The sequence below is a fragment of the Tauraco erythrolophus genome, chromosome 10 (assembly GCF_009769465.1).
Source record: "Tauraco erythrolophus isolate bTauEry1 chromosome 10, bTauEry1.pri, whole genome shotgun sequence".
NCBI classification, from domain to species: domain Eukaryota; kingdom Metazoa; phylum Chordata; class Aves; order Musophagiformes; family Musophagidae; genus Tauraco; species Tauraco erythrolophus.
The window spans coordinates 28,602,935-28,619,804 of NC_141474.1; the positions used below are offsets into that span (position 1 = coordinate 28,602,935).

The 16,870-nt window shown below is 36.8% G+C and overlaps 1 protein-coding gene across 7 annotated transcripts in view; it reads right to left on the minus strand.

Annotated features, from left to right (window-relative positions):
• Positions 1-16,870, minus strand: part of EPS15 (epidermal growth factor receptor pathway substrate 15) — a 53,964-nt gene that overhangs the window by 20,239 nt on the left and 16,855 nt on the right. For all 7 annotated transcript variants that reach the window (XM_086617096.1, XM_086617095.1, XM_086617094.1 and 4 more), the window contains exons 9-13: positions 15,824-16,024; positions 14,122-14,267; positions 13,069-13,228; positions 9,496-9,581; positions 3,695-3,767 (exon numbers count right to left, since the gene is read on the minus strand). In XM_086617096.1, coding sequence (XP_086473222.1) covers positions 3,695-3,767; positions 9,496-9,581; positions 13,069-13,228; positions 14,122-14,267; positions 15,824-16,024 — 666 coding nt within the window. The remainder of the gene's footprint in view (positions 1-3,694; positions 3,768-9,495; positions 9,582-13,068; positions 13,229-14,121; positions 14,268-15,823; positions 16,025-16,870) is intronic.

A 16,870-nucleotide genomic window follows, 5' to 3' on the forward strand; every position in this document is an offset into this window, starting at 1 on the left:
CAAACAAACCCCAAACAAAGTGAAACACAAAACGGCAAAAAACCACACAAAACCCTCCAAATTAAATATAAAGTTCAGTAAAGGGTATATGCAGGGTATGCAGCAGTCAGACTACGTGAATTACTGGTTCTCTCTAATCTAGGAACGACAAGCCAGAGCACACACAAAAACTCTTACAGCAGCTACTGACTTGGGTAATTGGGACACTCTCGGTGCATTCATTTTTAAAATCCCTTTGAAAAGCAAGTATCAGCTGACACTCAACCCAAGCAATGAGGGAAAAAGTAACAGCTTAAAGAGATTTCAGTCTCCTTTCTCCGAAGGGAAGCAAGAATTCACATATGCACATGCTAAATATAGATCATCTCCGCTCTTGCTACTGTTCCTTGAATCCCAATGTCTGTCCTAGGCACAGCAGTAGAGAAGCAATGAAGTGACCTGACTAAGCCTGATGGCTCCCAGAAGAGAAAAGGGAAAAAACCACAAACCCAAACGTTCATGTAACCACTCCAAAATTAAAGGTCGGAGTAGATACAATATACAGCACTGGGGATAATACTCAAAGATACAACTTCATGCAGTAAATCAGGCTCCAGTTAAGCTTCGACTTCAAAGAACACCCTCAGCAGAGAAGCAGCATCTTAACGTTCAAGCACTGAATGAGATTCTACATGAAAACCATTAAAATACTTGAAGTGGTACAAACTAGCATTTTTATGGTAACAGTAATATTTGTATTAGATTTACGATCATTGTAACTCTCCATGCTAATGTAGAGTAGGACAAGGAAAGTCTAGAGGTCTGTATTTCCACAGAGAGAGAGAACGGATTTAACAGCTTCTCAGTCTGTGCTCCACCAAATGATTCATGTGCTAGAGAATGGTTACCTGGAACAGCACAGAAAAGTTAAAACTTCAATTACTTGCTAATGGCTTTGGTGCACTGCAACAAAGAATAAGGAACATCCGAAGCTGAGCGGGATAGCGTAGATGTGTTTAAGAAAACTCAGGCCAGCAAGGAGATCAAAACGCTTGAAGAGAACACCAGAAACCTTCTGGACTACTTGGAATGTCACGGTCCCAAAATACCTTTCACTTTCCTCCCCTCCCCACTTCTGTGAAGCAGTGTCTCACATACAGTTACATTTTTTTCCCAGTTGATGTAAACACATTATTATGCTTCGTTTGGGAGTTACATGCATTTGTTCTAAAAATTTCTTAACAAAGTTTCAGTATCTCATTGAAAAGCAAAACATAGACCTTTTGACTTCATGTCAATAACATTCCAGGGAACATGCCAGGAGAATCTCCACTTATTTCAGAGTCCTAGCAGGCAGACTGACAAACCATGCCCATACATGTGAAATGCTAGACAGAAGATGAGAGTCTTGTGAATGTGTCCAAAAGCCCACTCCTTGAGGCAGTGCCTAGCTGCTGAGGCACACTGTCCTTCAACATGTGTGTCTAGAAGAGCAAGCTGGTGATTGAGAGAGCAAGGGGACAGCCAGGTGAAGACACTTTCAGATGCCACTTGGTATGTGGCCAAAAACTAATGTTTCGGTTACACACCAACTCTGTAAAACGAAGTCCTCTATTGCCAAGAACATTTCATATATGAGTTGATTACTCTCATATTTATAGAAAAATGCTAATCTGAACATAGAAAAAGTTAAGGAAATGGCACCTTAGAAGTTTCCTGATCTTACTCTGCCCATAACTTCCAGAAAAAACACCCCTTAATCTTTCCTACTAAAGAGCTAATATTTTAATAAGCTCATTAAAACTCACCAGTAGGCTATGTTTTCCTGTCAACTCTTCTTGTCTCTTTGCTTTTTAGTATCTATTTACATAGCATATGAATTATTTTATAGAAGATAAATGGTCATTCTTTCCCTCCTCCCATACAAATTGGTTTGACCCATCACAGATCATGACTATATTTGAGATTATAATTTGTGTCTATGGAAGTAATTCCAGCATCAGAAACCCTGGAGTGTGATGCCACGAAAATCGCTTGATCCAAGGTGGCAGATTAGAACACACTGATTTTGTACACCATCTTTAGAAGTGTCACCATTAGAATAAAACCAGAAGAAAAAAGCACGAGGTAAAGATATTCTTAGTCTGCCACCACTATTCTCTGCAGTTCTAGAAAGTTTCACTGAAACATGCACGTCCTCCAAGATTCAGGATCAAGAAAGGGACCAGAGATAAAGGGCCACCAGCTTAAATACACGCTGCAGCCATATCCTATTTGATCCAGATGGTTTCTCATTTTTCTGACAAGCCATAATAGACTGTTCATTCTCTGCAGACTGACAGAATTCTAATTCTATATTTAACGAGGGACAAATAGCTGTGCGATTACTAAGAGGTTAAAGACCTGAGACAGTTGCTTCCAACGTTACTGCTCTAGATACAATGACTGAACTGATTGTGTGATGCTGCTGACTACCAAAAACTAAACATAATGCAGATTACACTAATACTGTAACATTAAAGGTTGCAAAGGCACCAGAGAACTCAATCTTCACATGAGCACACACAGATTCCAGAACACACTAAACAAAAAAAATAATCCTGCATACGAGATCAGGAATATCCATAAGCATTTTTAACAGTGTGAAAAGGCAATCTGCAGGGCAAGGAAGGGAATGACCGCTGCATGCACGGACAGAATCACAGACATGGGCAACTTCTGTACGCATTCCTGCAGCTGCTGAATCTGGCTGCCATCGCGGCTAACGAGCCAGCATCTGATTATCTTCTGAAAGGTCAGACTATTAATTACCATCCAGGCTTTAAGGATATTAAATAGCCAAGCACAAAATTCACAACAGTCGTAACACATTGTGTTGGGCAGAAAAAGAGCCAAAGTAAAATGAAGAAATCCTGCATTATTTGCTTTTAATCACACAAAGATTATTTGAAATAATAAAGATTTCTAAAATAAACGTAGAAATAGATGTAAGTGATCAGATATCACAATGAAGTTTTTTCCTAAAGCAGCAACTCCAGCTGCTTCTGCAGCTTGAAATTTAATTGAAATATTGCTTTGCAGCATTTAATTCAGGGCTTGGCTAGACTGTTAGCACCTTAAACACTGATGCTGACTGTATAATTTCTAATCCCTGCAAAACACTTGTAAAATTTTAATTTTTCAACATTCTGGAAATTCAATGTCATCCTTTAAAATAAAAATAATTTTTAAAATTCACTTCTGTTAGGTAAAATTAACTTGAGGCAACATTCCTCCCAAGGTGGTAATTACTGCGACTCTTAAGCAGCAGCCCCATATACAAGCCCTTTTCATTTAGCCACTTAAGTTTATTAATTTGCAGTTCAACAGTATCTTATTTAGTTTTAATTACAATTAGATAGCCTTGCTAAAAAACAAAACAACAGAAATCTATTCTTTTGTCATAATTTTCACTTAAAACTCTATACAAGCTACATATCCTAGGAGCTTGCACGTTTATATACACACCTGCACCAACCCACATTGACACAGAAAATATGCTTCAAAGGAAATTCTTTCTTAGCCACCAATTTTTTTTTTTTTTTTTTTTAATTTTCATACTGATCATCACATCACTGAATAAGTAATGTGATCTAAAGACTCAGTAACCCCACTACCATTAAAGCACCACATGGTGCAATATCAGGTCTCCGAACAATAATTGTGTCTTATTTACCTGAACCTCACTTGTCCTCTGCTTGATGGTATCTTCTTTGTCCTTCAGGTCTTGTTCTACATTATTCTTTTCCCTAGAAGACCAGCAAACAATGCAAGAATACTTAAGAACATCAGCTACAGCAGGTACAGTTATCCAGCCCCCTAAGCCTGTATCTCTCTTTAAATACATAGTGAAACATTAAACACAAAAGATGTGAGGGATTTCTGCTTTCCAAATTATTTACAAGACAGAAGCCCACACAAGTGTTCTGCATAAAACCCCCCTGTCTTTTCACCCAACTGCACTTCAGTGATAAGAATGGCTCAAAAATGGAAGGGGGCGGGAGGGAGAAATCAATGAAATACTGTCTCCAGTGATCTCACTGTTGCTATGGAGCACTTGTCTAATGAAAACTGCTGGGAAAAGTGGGAGGGATTGCATCAGATTCCATCTATTAACCCCTGCAAACACAGTAATTCCTATGCTAACAGCAGCTAGAAAACATTTCCGGCAGGCCCATCTAGCTGATTAATTAACTTTCAGAATTTCAGAATCTCGGAATTAACTAATCAGAATTTAGACATATCTTTTGGTTAGCCCAGTCACGAGAAGAAAGGTTAGCTTGCTCTAACCACTATCTGCTCAGAGACATCATACAGAGTTATTTGCTGTGTCATATCAAGTCTGTCTCTACAGACATTTATTCAAGTTTTAAAATGACTACTGATGACAGGGGAATTTACCATCAATAAATTCTTGGCAGTCAAACATAACAATAGCTTTAAGAATGGGAAAAAAACAACATACAACTCAGAAGTCGTACTGTTTTAAAAAAATCACAAAAGCATTTCTCTCTAGACAGCATATGGCATCTTTCCTCCTTTCGCGGATACAGAAAAGCACTAAGCTTTACAGTTTTAACAATATCTTCTGTATACAGATATTTACTTTCATAAAGATTTTGTTAATAAACTAGGACACACATTAAAATTTAGAATTTGAACGACAAACCTAACATTTCTAAATGAAATGCCATGGTGAAAAGCTATCAAATTATATTACTAGCACATATTGAAATTAAGGTAACTTCATATTTTAATAGCAGTAGACTGATTACCAATCTAAAACTATTAATCTTATTGTTTACTGTTATCTAATACAGAACAAAGCATTTCTGTTTCCAAAGTAAAGCAGGTCTACTCTAAGTTCTCTTTATTCAAGCTGAGGCATACTTGTTTACTGCTAAATCATATACAATGAAAAATAAAAAAATCCAGATGTCACAGATATTAAATGAACATTTGCTCTGAACACTATGTTCTGCTATTATTTATCTCAGTATCTGTTTAAAGAACAACTTGCTGAACATGCCCAAAGGGAAGGTTTACACAGAAGGAAAAGGAAAGATGTGGAAAGAAGGACTTTGAAGAACAAATTTTAAGTGTGAACCTTCAAGTTTCATGAAATTCCTTACTCTCCATTCACCAGAAAGAAGTATCATGGAAATTCTAAGCAGATCGTTACCATTTCCCTCAAAGCTATAGCACACTCCTCTAGCTCAATAAGCCAGCATTTGTAGCACAGCGTACTCAGATATTCAAAGCATTGCAACACTAGGTTGAAACAAGTTCTGTTGATTTTGCCTATGGTAACTTTCCATGAACAAAGGGTCTCAATCTCAACAAAGCACTTCCACAGATCTAAATACAAGTCAGGCTGAAAAATACCTTCAAGCCCTCAGACAAGCAGAGCAAACACCCAGGCATGCTATTCCTGATGGAAGATAAAGGAGAATAATTGACTAGGTAAGCAAATACTTGTTATTTTTCCTGCTGGGGTATGACAACTGAGCAGGAAACAGAAACGCAAGCAAGTATGTATGCTTTAATGTACAACCTTTCCACATTACTGACACTGATACGCCTAACAGACTGTCAGAGATGAAGATCACTTCCCTTTTATTTCAACAGAAGCCAGGTACCTAAGCCTTGCAATGTGGGCTATGCTAAGCAACAGGATACAATACCCACCCACAGGCAGCTTACACTGGCCAAATCACAACACAAACAATGAATTGGAAAAAATCAAGTGAAAGAAGTATTGTCAGGCAGAACAAGAAAAGCTTAGGCAGCAGTCTCAGGCAAAGGAAAACAAGCTGAGTGTATATAGTCTACACATAACACATCCCCTCCTCCCTCCCAGTAATGTGTCTTTGTTTCAAAAAAAAGACAACACAGACCTACTTAATTCACTAATTCTTCTGAATGCCTTCATTTCTTTTACAAACTATCTGGTATGCCCCTGTAGGAATGCTCAGCAACTGAAAGAACCAAAATCAAGTAACAAAATTGATTTATTGGATATGACATATTTCCTGGATCATAAAGTCCTTTACCACATCAGCACTTGAAAAAAACCCAAAACAACCCAAAAAGAACTGTGGTCTTGCCAATAAAGGACACTTGAAACCAATTCAAGTCAATTTATGAAAACAATATAATTTCCCTATGTATTTTAATAGTAGTCAGGTCAGGAGAATCTCCTACCAAAGAAACTAAAAGCAATGATTAAAAAAACTCCCACAAACTAACAGATGGTTTCTCCAATGCAGATATCTCATGATTTACAATCAAATAACCTTAGCAAATCTGTAAGTTTTACAATAATTTGTGAATGGAGCAATTTATAAATGGGAGCCAGCACATTGCAAATATTTGTTATAGCTGACAACTGTGGAGTCCCCAGGTCAGTAGAGGCATTCCAGTCAAACATGAAACAAGCCTGGCCAGGGCTTCTGTGATGGCCTACACTTAGAACCACCTTAGTTACAAAAGCAAAAAAAAAACAACTCATAGTTCTTTTCCATAACAAGTGACAAATGACTACTCACAGAGCTGGTAGCATTATCTACACTCACAGTCGACAAACATTTCTTATTTTCACATACATTTGTGATTTTGGGAATTCCTAGTGCAGTAGTACTTCAGTATGGCAATGCTAGAAAAACGCCTAGGGTTTGCCAAGTTCTTTCTCCCTTTTGTTCCCCCAACCTTTTCAGCTGCAACAGCTGTTACTTCCAAACCAGAGGTTAGAAGAAACAATCTAGCCTACATTAAAATTCTTACCTGTGGATCTCTGAGCTTTGAAACAAAGGCTTGATGCACGTGTACGGCAGGAAGAGGTTGCCCTGTTTTTCTGGGGATGTTTTGCTGTTTCCTTAACTTTTGAGAGACCAACTTACCAGCTTCATGGTCCTTTTAACCTGATTTATATTCAGGACAAATAACTGTTGCTGTCCAAAACGCGTGAAGGACAGCACCTCTGGTGAGGCAGACTAAGTTAAGCTCAACTACTTAACACACTTAGAGAGGAGCACAGTATTGGTAAAGCTTGAAGAAATTCCACTAATTTGTGGGCTGTAGCCAGCTTTGAATGCACGAAAGCAAAGCAGGGTTAGCTGGCTAAGAAAAAGGTTTTATGGCTCAAAAAAGAATATTAAGAACATCTGGTCTAGCCTCCCACAATGCCGATCAAAAAGCTTCAAATAGCTTTCTAAAAATACAGCAGTGCAACTGAAACACAGAACTTACAGGCAGCAGTCTGACAGGCTCAAAACGATGCAGATTCCACAACATCCCTAGGCAAATCATTCCTTTTACCAGAGGGGAATTATCCTCGCTAACAAGCATTCCGCATTTTATTCTTCATCTGATCCTAAACCTCCACCTTCCGGACACTGTTTTTATTTAATTAGATTAAAAAACTATTGGCTACCAGAAATCTTTCCCACACAAGCTGTTGAGCTACAAACATATCACCTCTGTATTCTTTGCTCAGTCTCTCAAAAAGCTGTTTTTCACACACTGTCATTCTTTTGGGCATTTCCTCTGCTTTTTTTTTTTTTTCAGTGCACTTCAAAAATAGATTCTATTATTGGGTCTCAAAAGCAGCTCTCATGGTTACTTCAATGGAATCATGGACTAGAACTATTACATATTGAGTTCAGCAGATGAACAATATATCTTGTTTAATAATGAACAAAAATATCTTAAGTTTAAATCACAGTTTTATGCTATAACTATAAAGACTGAAGGTGTACTTTACCAGTTATAACAAAAAATGTAGATTTGCTAAAGATGAAAAAGGTTTCCTACATTTACCATAAAGACTAATTTGTTGCCTAGCACTGCCACCTGTGCTTAGGGAAGGTAGAGAAAAGTAACATTTACTCTGCTACCAAAATAACTCTTCTAACAGTGGCTACAGGATTTCCAAGTAATCAAAAAAATAATTTTCTTGAAAAAAATAAAAATGAAAAAATTTTGCTTGAGTCACGATTCACTTCACAACATTGAGAGTTTGCTAGTCATTCTCAATGAAACCACACAAACCTCTTACTATTGCACTTCGGTTTGACAACACAGGCTTAAGACTCTGGTTGTTAATCCAGTTCTGTTCTGAACCTCCAAATCATATGCAAGTAAATTTCCCCTTTCTAAAAATAAATACATATTAATAGTTGCCCCTACCAGATCTTTGACAATCTAGTACCATTCAAATGTGCCTTAAATAATTGTCCAAGTATATTTGCCACTGAAGAAATGGAAGCAATGTCTTTACAAAAGCCATGGTTCATCCATACCTCACAGTAAGGAAAGAAAACAAGACAAACAGACTGGCTTGCATGTTAGGCTGCAAGCTCACACACTGAAAGCCAACTTCATCTAAAAATTCATGCTAGTGAACAATTTGTTTCCCCTCTAAGATACTAAAAGCAAATATACATGGTTGTAAATGCTATTTCAGGTTAATAACTGTGAGAGTCCAAAACTGGAATTAATACTACCTAAAGAACAGAGGAAGGCAGAGCAGAGAGAAGTGAGGAGGTAGTGGGAGTAGTAAGAGGGAGAATAAGCAGCTGAAGTGAAAAAACATTTATGTATTTAGGAAACAGACTGTGCTTTGACACATAGCCAAATTAAATCATTCCTGCAAGTGACATGAACAAGACAGACAGATTTCACCATGACAAACCACCCTCGTTTATAAAACAGTAGAATTAACTGTTCTTAATAGAATTTTCAGCAGATTTATGGTAGCAGAAAGAAAAAAAAAAATCAGTGGAGAAAAATATCTGCTATGTCTTTAGAGTATGATGAAGACTATACAATATATATGAACTTGATTTTCTCAGTCTCTCTAAGTCATCTTCTTAATTTCTTAGAAATAATTAGTGGAACTCAAGGGTCTGCAGACCTTAAAACAATTTTTCTCAGTGCAACAGTTAATTTTACTAAACAGAAGCAAAGCAAGTCCATCTTTATCACCACCAAAAACCCTAGCAGAGATCCATATACAAACTGTCATCTTCCCACTCTCTACCCTACATACTTCTTGATCTTTCCCATCTTGCTTCCTTACTGCCACTAGAAAAAAGTCCTTAGAACTCCCGCTACAAATCAAAGACAACTGATACCAATTTATATCATGGTTCCAGCATCCTAAAGATCTGCTCCATTCTCATCTGCCAATAAAGAGGAAGAGAGAATATTTACATCTCGGGATGCTAAGATATGCAGCTCTGAAACATACCCAGAAGGCATGATGGACAGACCTTTCACAGTCTTGTTACTAAATGCACTCATCTGAGTGAACAAAGAGTAGAAGTGTTAAACAGTATTACAGACATGCTAATCATTTATTTTAGCAAAGCAGACTATTACCATCTGGTTTTCTCTTATGCATTAAATTGTTTTTACAAAAACAGTAAGTAGCACAACGGAATCTAAGGCAACTATGACTATTCCTCTTTTACCTACCTCTGCAGGTCTACTATTTCATTGTTTAATGTATCAAGTTCTTTAATTGCAGAAAAATCTGCTACAGAATTCAGTCCTTGAGTACTCTGAAAGATAAAAAATAAATAACGTTAGTTTTTAGTTTATGCTGTCCAACAACCATATTCACTTTACTTTTGTGACAGCATGAGCTATATCCTCTTGTAACCACTGTTTGAAGTACTGTATTTCAAATCTTCAATCCTAAAACACCCAAAACAGTCCAGATGTTTTATTAACAGAACACAACATACATCCAATGCATCTAGTAATTCAGAGTTTGTCTCCTGTAAACTCTTGAAGATAACTTCTGCAAAAGCACAGGACCACCTGATCATGAAAAAAAAAAAAAAGATCTAGTTCTAAAATGAGATTTATTTTACAGTTTATGTTTAGCTGGCTTCCTAGCATTCATTTAAGAGTGGTTTGGTTTGTTTGCTACTTTTACATTTATATTTCTTCATCTGGTGATTCTCCTGTTGCACAGTATAGACACTTATTTGCAATGCATTACATCATACTAGGCTAGTTTGACATGAACCTCCAGAGTCCTGAATGAAACTTTGATAATACAAAGTGATAGGTAAGTTACACCCATGACTTCCCATTTACTCAATGTCTGCATTATAAAGACAGCAAATGTAATACAAATTATTTGTTTCAAAAAAGCACACATAAATGACTAGAGAACAAATGCTGAAGACAGAAATTAAGAAATACTGTAATTGTTCTGCTATGCCTTGTCACAACATGAACATGCCACTGTAACTATAACTTCTATAAATACATTAGTTCCTTCAAGTCTTGAATAAAGTCATCCAGGACAAACAAAAGTTCAGAGGAAATACACGTATAATTAAAAAAGCCAAGTGATATCCCCAAAGTAACACAAGTCATCAAATGTTGAAGTTTCTCTAAAGATAAATCAAGATGCTATTAACTATGTGTTTACTCAAGTTTATACTTAGGAAAAAAAAATAACAGCCATGAGAAGATCTAAACAGTAAATCTGAGCACACAGAGGCAGCAAACATTATTCAGGAGAACTACAGATTATTCAGACATGTTTTATAAGAGCAAATGGCGAGAACTGAGAATAAAAACAAACTATAAAGCTATTCTTAAACCGGTTAGCGTACAGCTTCCCAACTGGGCAACATAGCTATGAAGTTCAACCCTATTCTAAAGGAATTAAGCAGGAGTTTTGTGGAGTTGGTCATGGTGTTCCAACAAGAAAGTTTTTACTTCTCCTATGAAGGGGACAGAAGAACAACATTGAGCTATTAGCTACAAATACAAATTCCTTCCAGGTCTCCTTCACTAAAGAAATTCTGCACACTAACATCAGCATCAAACTTAAAGAAAATGTAGTTCAATCTTATTTTCAGTTGTTCAGAACTGGTGTGAGGGAGGAAGACAAAAGGCAACGTTTTTAGCTTCAGTAAGCAAGTTAAAAAAGACAAAAAATTAGAACTATGTGCTGCCATTTACTACACTGCAACATGCTAGCAAACAACACTGAGTTTTTAACCCAAAATAGTAACAAAAGTCAATTCCTGTCAAAATTCTTTAACAGGAACTTGCATGTAAGTTTAAGTTTTATGGCTGGTAATGCAAGTGCAATTTGCTGACTACAAATAGTTCTAAAAGGAACAAAAAGAAACACAGCAATGAGTACTAGACTGCTGCTGCATTCCATTCATGGGATCTGCAATCAAGCCTCAAAACTGAAATAAAAGTTACGCTACTGTGGTAATAAAATTCTGTGAGGAAACCAAGTATTTGCATTATGAATATCTACCAAGAAGGATCACAAGTTAGCTTTCTCTACTTTAAAAACCACAACAGATTTCCATTATATTTACTGATAGTTCTGCTACTACCTTTGCACTGGTCAATTCAGAAGATGAAGCCTAAGGTCTTTGGCTTCCCCCCCTCCAATGTCAGCCATGTCACTTCAAGAAAACCAGCAAAAAGTCTGTTTCTGCCTACTGCTCTTATCCTTTGGGTTCAATTTTGAGCAATAATTTTGGACAAATGGGTTCCTTCACATCAACATCATCTATTTTGAAAAAGCTCAAAACAAGCTGAAGGCTCAGCTCAATCTAGTAAAGGTAAGGTGAATCTTTGGTAAGGATTTACAGAGCTAACTAAAAACTAACTTACCTTCTTTCACAATATTCTTATTTATGTTAGTAATGCAAAAAAAAAGTCACGCTGGTATCTTTAAGATTTCTACAAAAACAATTTGCACAGACAGAACAGCAGTAACCAACACTGATCTCATCTAATATGTTCTAATCACTACATCTTCTGCAATATAATCAGTAAAACCATGTGTATTAACCCTAATAACTGTCAACTGTCACATTGGGCTACTACTCTGTCACCACTTTGCCAGCAATTTCAACAGGATAAATTTAAAACAGAAAATGCAGGTAAGAGTCACAGAAGTCTGGGTTCAGGGAAGAACCTTGGGGTTCTTCCAGATGAACAACACCGGAAATTCACAATAATTTGAGATTGCAACACACTATGACACTTCAGAGAAGTGCTGTGCTATTTCAGTGATTATGTAAGAGTCTTAGAAGGATGTTCATTATTAAACCAACAGACAGTAAATATTAGAAAAGCAAAGATTCTCTAACCTTGAGAAAGCAGAGTTAACAAACTGACAGAATAATAAGGATGAAAAGCAGAGTGGTGCAGAATGGAAAAAACAGTCCAAACTAGAAAAGAGACATAGAAAGGAAAGCAAACATACAAAAAAAGATTAGTAGAGTTGCAAATAAAGCAATTACTTTTTAAAAACAGAATGTAGAAAGAAATTAGATACCAGTTACAGAAACTCAAAAGTAGTGCCAAATTTTGAGTTTCATTTTTTCAGATGCAAATTTTTCATTCTGTTTAAGAAAGCTGTAGAATTAGGTCAATGTTTTGCACAACCAAGAAAAGGCAACTCACATCAGACTTCATGATGTGTAAAACAAGAATTTGTGATGACCTCTACCATTCTGAGAAATACAACTTGAACTGCTGAGGTACAGTCTACTGCTGGATTAAGATAGATGGCAATCAACAGACTATGAAGACGTTTAAACTATCTGTGAAGTATAAAATGGAGGACCATTGACTTTTAAAATTTTAAATATGTAACTCTACACTTTATTTACTTCACATTGTTTCCAGACTTCTTGATCAGTGTAAAAAATAACTGTGAACACATTAGGAGAAAAACATTGAACTTGTGCATGCTATTTCAGATGCAAGCTAAAATTTCTTTAGATAAGCAGTAGAAGGATTATTCTTCCAGAATACAAAATAATGCTTTCTCAACATAAGATCTCTCTGCTTGGTTGGCAGGCGTAATAAATGACAGTTTCATTTTGAAAAATGGATGGAATAGTTTTTTGTCAATTCTTTGCACTTAAGACTTGTTTTCTTCCTGATATTATGACAGATTTAAGGTATGTCAGTACTTGAGGTGCTTCTTGCATAGCTTTTGAAATTAACATTCTTTGAGATTTATACCAAAAATGAGAAACCCATCCTTACCTTCTGTAAACTGACACCCCTGTCTGAAGGTGGAACCATCTCTGGAGTCAGAGCCTGAGGTGGATCAATGCCCTTTGTTAACTTCTGATTAATTAAATAAAAAGCCAAAGCAAACTGTTCCTTTGAAAGCTTTCCGCAGTCCTTTGTGTCACAGAGAGCCCTGTACAGAGATGCAGATGAAATAAATCAAATCCTCATTTCTGCAAGTACAGCCCTATTTATCGTACTTGCTGTCATTTAGAAACGTGAAAATTGCTAGTGTGTAGCTCCTCTTCTAAAAAAACACAATACAGAAGTAAGGTATAGTAATACATGGGAAATATTACTCAAATATACACAACCACTTTCTCTTTGCATGCTAAGGTCCACAGCTCTGTTACAGTAAGTTCTGATTTGCTGAAAGGCAGAATCAGGTCTAGGAGTCACTAACACCACCTGAGTATCTGTAACTGAAGTTCCTTTTAAATTAAAGGACCTTTCACAGCCAACACAAGTTTATCTAAATTTTCTAAATGAGAGGTTGTGTGTTAACTGTATCTTTGGGGGACACACGTTTTTCCTATCAGAGTGCCCACAAAACCTTGTGGTGGGGAAAGAATTAAAAAAGCTGTGGGTGTCACTACCAGCTGTAATGAAAGACAAATAAGTTGTAGAATGAGATGAGCTACAAGTCCTGCATGCTAAGAATTTTATACAGATAATTCTCCTTACCAGTATATGGATACTATCAGTGTTTAGATACACAGCAACACTATGATGCCTTAAATGCAGGGCTTTAGCTGAAGTGCAGTATTTGTTTGTAACAATGTGTTCAGGCACTTTACCTCCTTCCCTAAGACATGATGCATAGCATAAACCCATTCCCCCCCTCCCGATTTCTGTCCAAAAGTAAAGGCAAATAAATTACCACTGCTTATATAGAGGCCACACGATTACATACAAAAAACAACTTTCACTTTCCAGAAATGTCAACTAGCACTTTTCTTGAAAAGTGCTAAGAAGAAGCGAGAACCATGCCATCGTCTAAACAGCTGCCATGGAAAAAAAACCTACCAGATATGCGCAAGAAGAGCAGAAGGCAGTCCTGTCTTCAAGAACAGTTCTCTGGCTTCCACACCTGACACAAATCCATCCATGTCCTTGTCAGTTTTCACAAAGATCTCATCATACTTAATTTTGTCTGCAGGCGATACAACCCACTGAAGGGGGGTGGAGATGGAAGGAAAAAAAACACAACAAGAACAAAAACCACAATACTAAGATATAGGCAGTTCTGTTTTCAGATAGTTACTTTCAGAGTTACATAATTCAAGAACTACAGCACAGATTTTAAAAGTGATATAGGTGCCTAGTTCACGAATCAGTTTTGTCCTCCCAAATACAGACACACACAGAGATCCACAAGCAACTCTGAAAGCAGAAGCAAAGTATTTTCATCAGTGAAGCACCAAGGCTGGTTGGTACTGCTCTGCTTCTTTGCCTATGCATTAAAAGTATTTCCTGCAGCCTAGATCTCCTCCCAGCATGGGGTTGTGCTCAGTCAACAGTCTCGCTTACTGTCTGGCTCTATCAATTTTATTCCTCTTTACACAGCTGGACAGCTTTAGCTGGAGGGACTGAAAAACTGCTCAAGCCCAGACTGTCAACAGCTGGTGCGTTCCAAATTGTAGAATTTACCTCTGATCAATGTAAAGACAGGAATTAGGGTTACTTGTCTTATTTCATCAATTTTTCCAAGCACTAACCCACTATAAAGATAGGGGTGTTTTTGAGTGAAAATGGCTTCAGGTGTGTGCTTACAAACACTTATTAATTTCAACATACAAGGACACTTAACAGATGAATCCCAAATTGTGCTGTACATAAAACATACACTGAAACACTCATCCAGAATGGCAGTGCTTTGTAATACATATAGCAAGACCTACCGTCAGTCAAGTAAGTGTCAGATAAAAACCTTGGAATCTCCAGAACTAAGACGCCAGTTTCCTACCAATTACTCAAACATGGGTACCCAAATGTCCAAGCAGCATCTTAGGCATTAAGTACTACAGTCTTTACCTTAGATTCCCCTCTCAATTTTTCCTTCTTTTGAATAGAACATGCAAGTTATAATCCACTTGGAAAGGCATTTTCCCAAATTCTAAAATGACCAGGAGTACATACAATTCTTGGGGGGGGGAGTTAAGTTTCTTAATAATCACATTTGGAACAAACACCAAGTCTAATGTATTTAGGTGAATATGCCAGATCTTTTGTCTGCTTTTCCCACTGCGTGCATTTATCACTCCGTTTTCATTAATGTTTTCTTCAAACAGCATGCTTGCACACGCATACAACAGCATATACATGTCTGCCACTATTTGTTTGAAGAACTTGTCCATATTCAAATCAGTCTTCAGCCAGAACATTCTGCAGATGTGTACCTGGACTACATTTTAAAACTGTTTTCTTAATATTCTGACTTTTGGGTTGAGCTTGATGCCTTGAAACAATTTATTTTAAAAAATATCTTCAAAATTGCTACTAAATAATATCTTTTTATCCAGTTCCTTACATCTGAAGACATATAGAAAAACCAGAACAAGGTAAATTTCATAGCTGGTCTTCCCATCAGCATCCTCAAATTCATCAACCAATCAACAGGGCAAGAAAGAAACTAAAAACCTGTCTCAAGACTCTTCATACAGGCAGTCTCCAAAGCAGAGCTTTAAGAGCAGAAATCTTCTAACTCCAAGTAACTTCAGAATTGTACCTGTGTTAATGGTGTTTTGGCAGCTAAAATGCCTACAGGTGGCAAGGACTGATGAGACTCTTTGGTAGATGTCGAAGATGGAATCAACGGCATTGCTCCTGGAACACCAACAGGCTTTCTCTTGGATGGTGGCACCAAAGCTGCAGGCAAGGACATTGGCACTGGTTCTTTCTCCAAAGCGCAGTACACCAAAAACATGGCCTGAGCAAGAAAACAAGGTGTACAGATGTAAATATATAAGTATATATATAAATTAAAGAATTAGTTAAGAAATAATGAAAAAATGCTACAAAGTTATGTTTCTTCTTCACAAGCCCCCTCAACCAAATTGCAGCTTATTGCCTTCTGATTTGTGTTTATCTACTTTCTTTTGAGGTTCAGTGCTTAGGCAAACAAAGTTCAGTATCTTTTAAAACATTAAAATGATTCTCCTAACTATGACCAAGCTTGTGCCATCACTTGCGGAATTTTACACTTTAAAACACTTAATTTTAATGTTATCACTGTTTTTGCAGGAGTCGCTCCACTTAGTGACTATTCTTTTGTTGCGGTTGTACGTTTTAATAATTTTATGACTGTTCAAGAAACAGAACTGCATCTTAAATAATACTTCACAGAGTATCAATTTATGTCCAACATTTGCCTAGAGCATATCAATCCTCTAATCTCAAAGCAAAGCCTGAAGAATTGCAGCATAAACACAGGAAATCAAGTATAGTAACAGCTAACTACTGTTACTATATACACAGGGTCTTAAAGGAATTGGTTTCAGAAGAAACCGAAGCATACAAGTGACTGAAGATGACAAGAACAATATTTGAGAAAGTAATTTTTACATTTTTATCCTTTCTCAAAAATATACATGATAGCAGAAAAAGGTAATTCATCATATTTATCTTTGAAAAAAAAAAAAGCGAGGTTTTGACACTGTAAAGTCAATTCTCGGCAATTAAACATATTTTTAACTTTCTTTTCACTATATTTTTTAACTTGGACCCTGAAAGGATGAGCAGTAGTTTAGTTTGTAGAAAATAAAATTAAAATGAA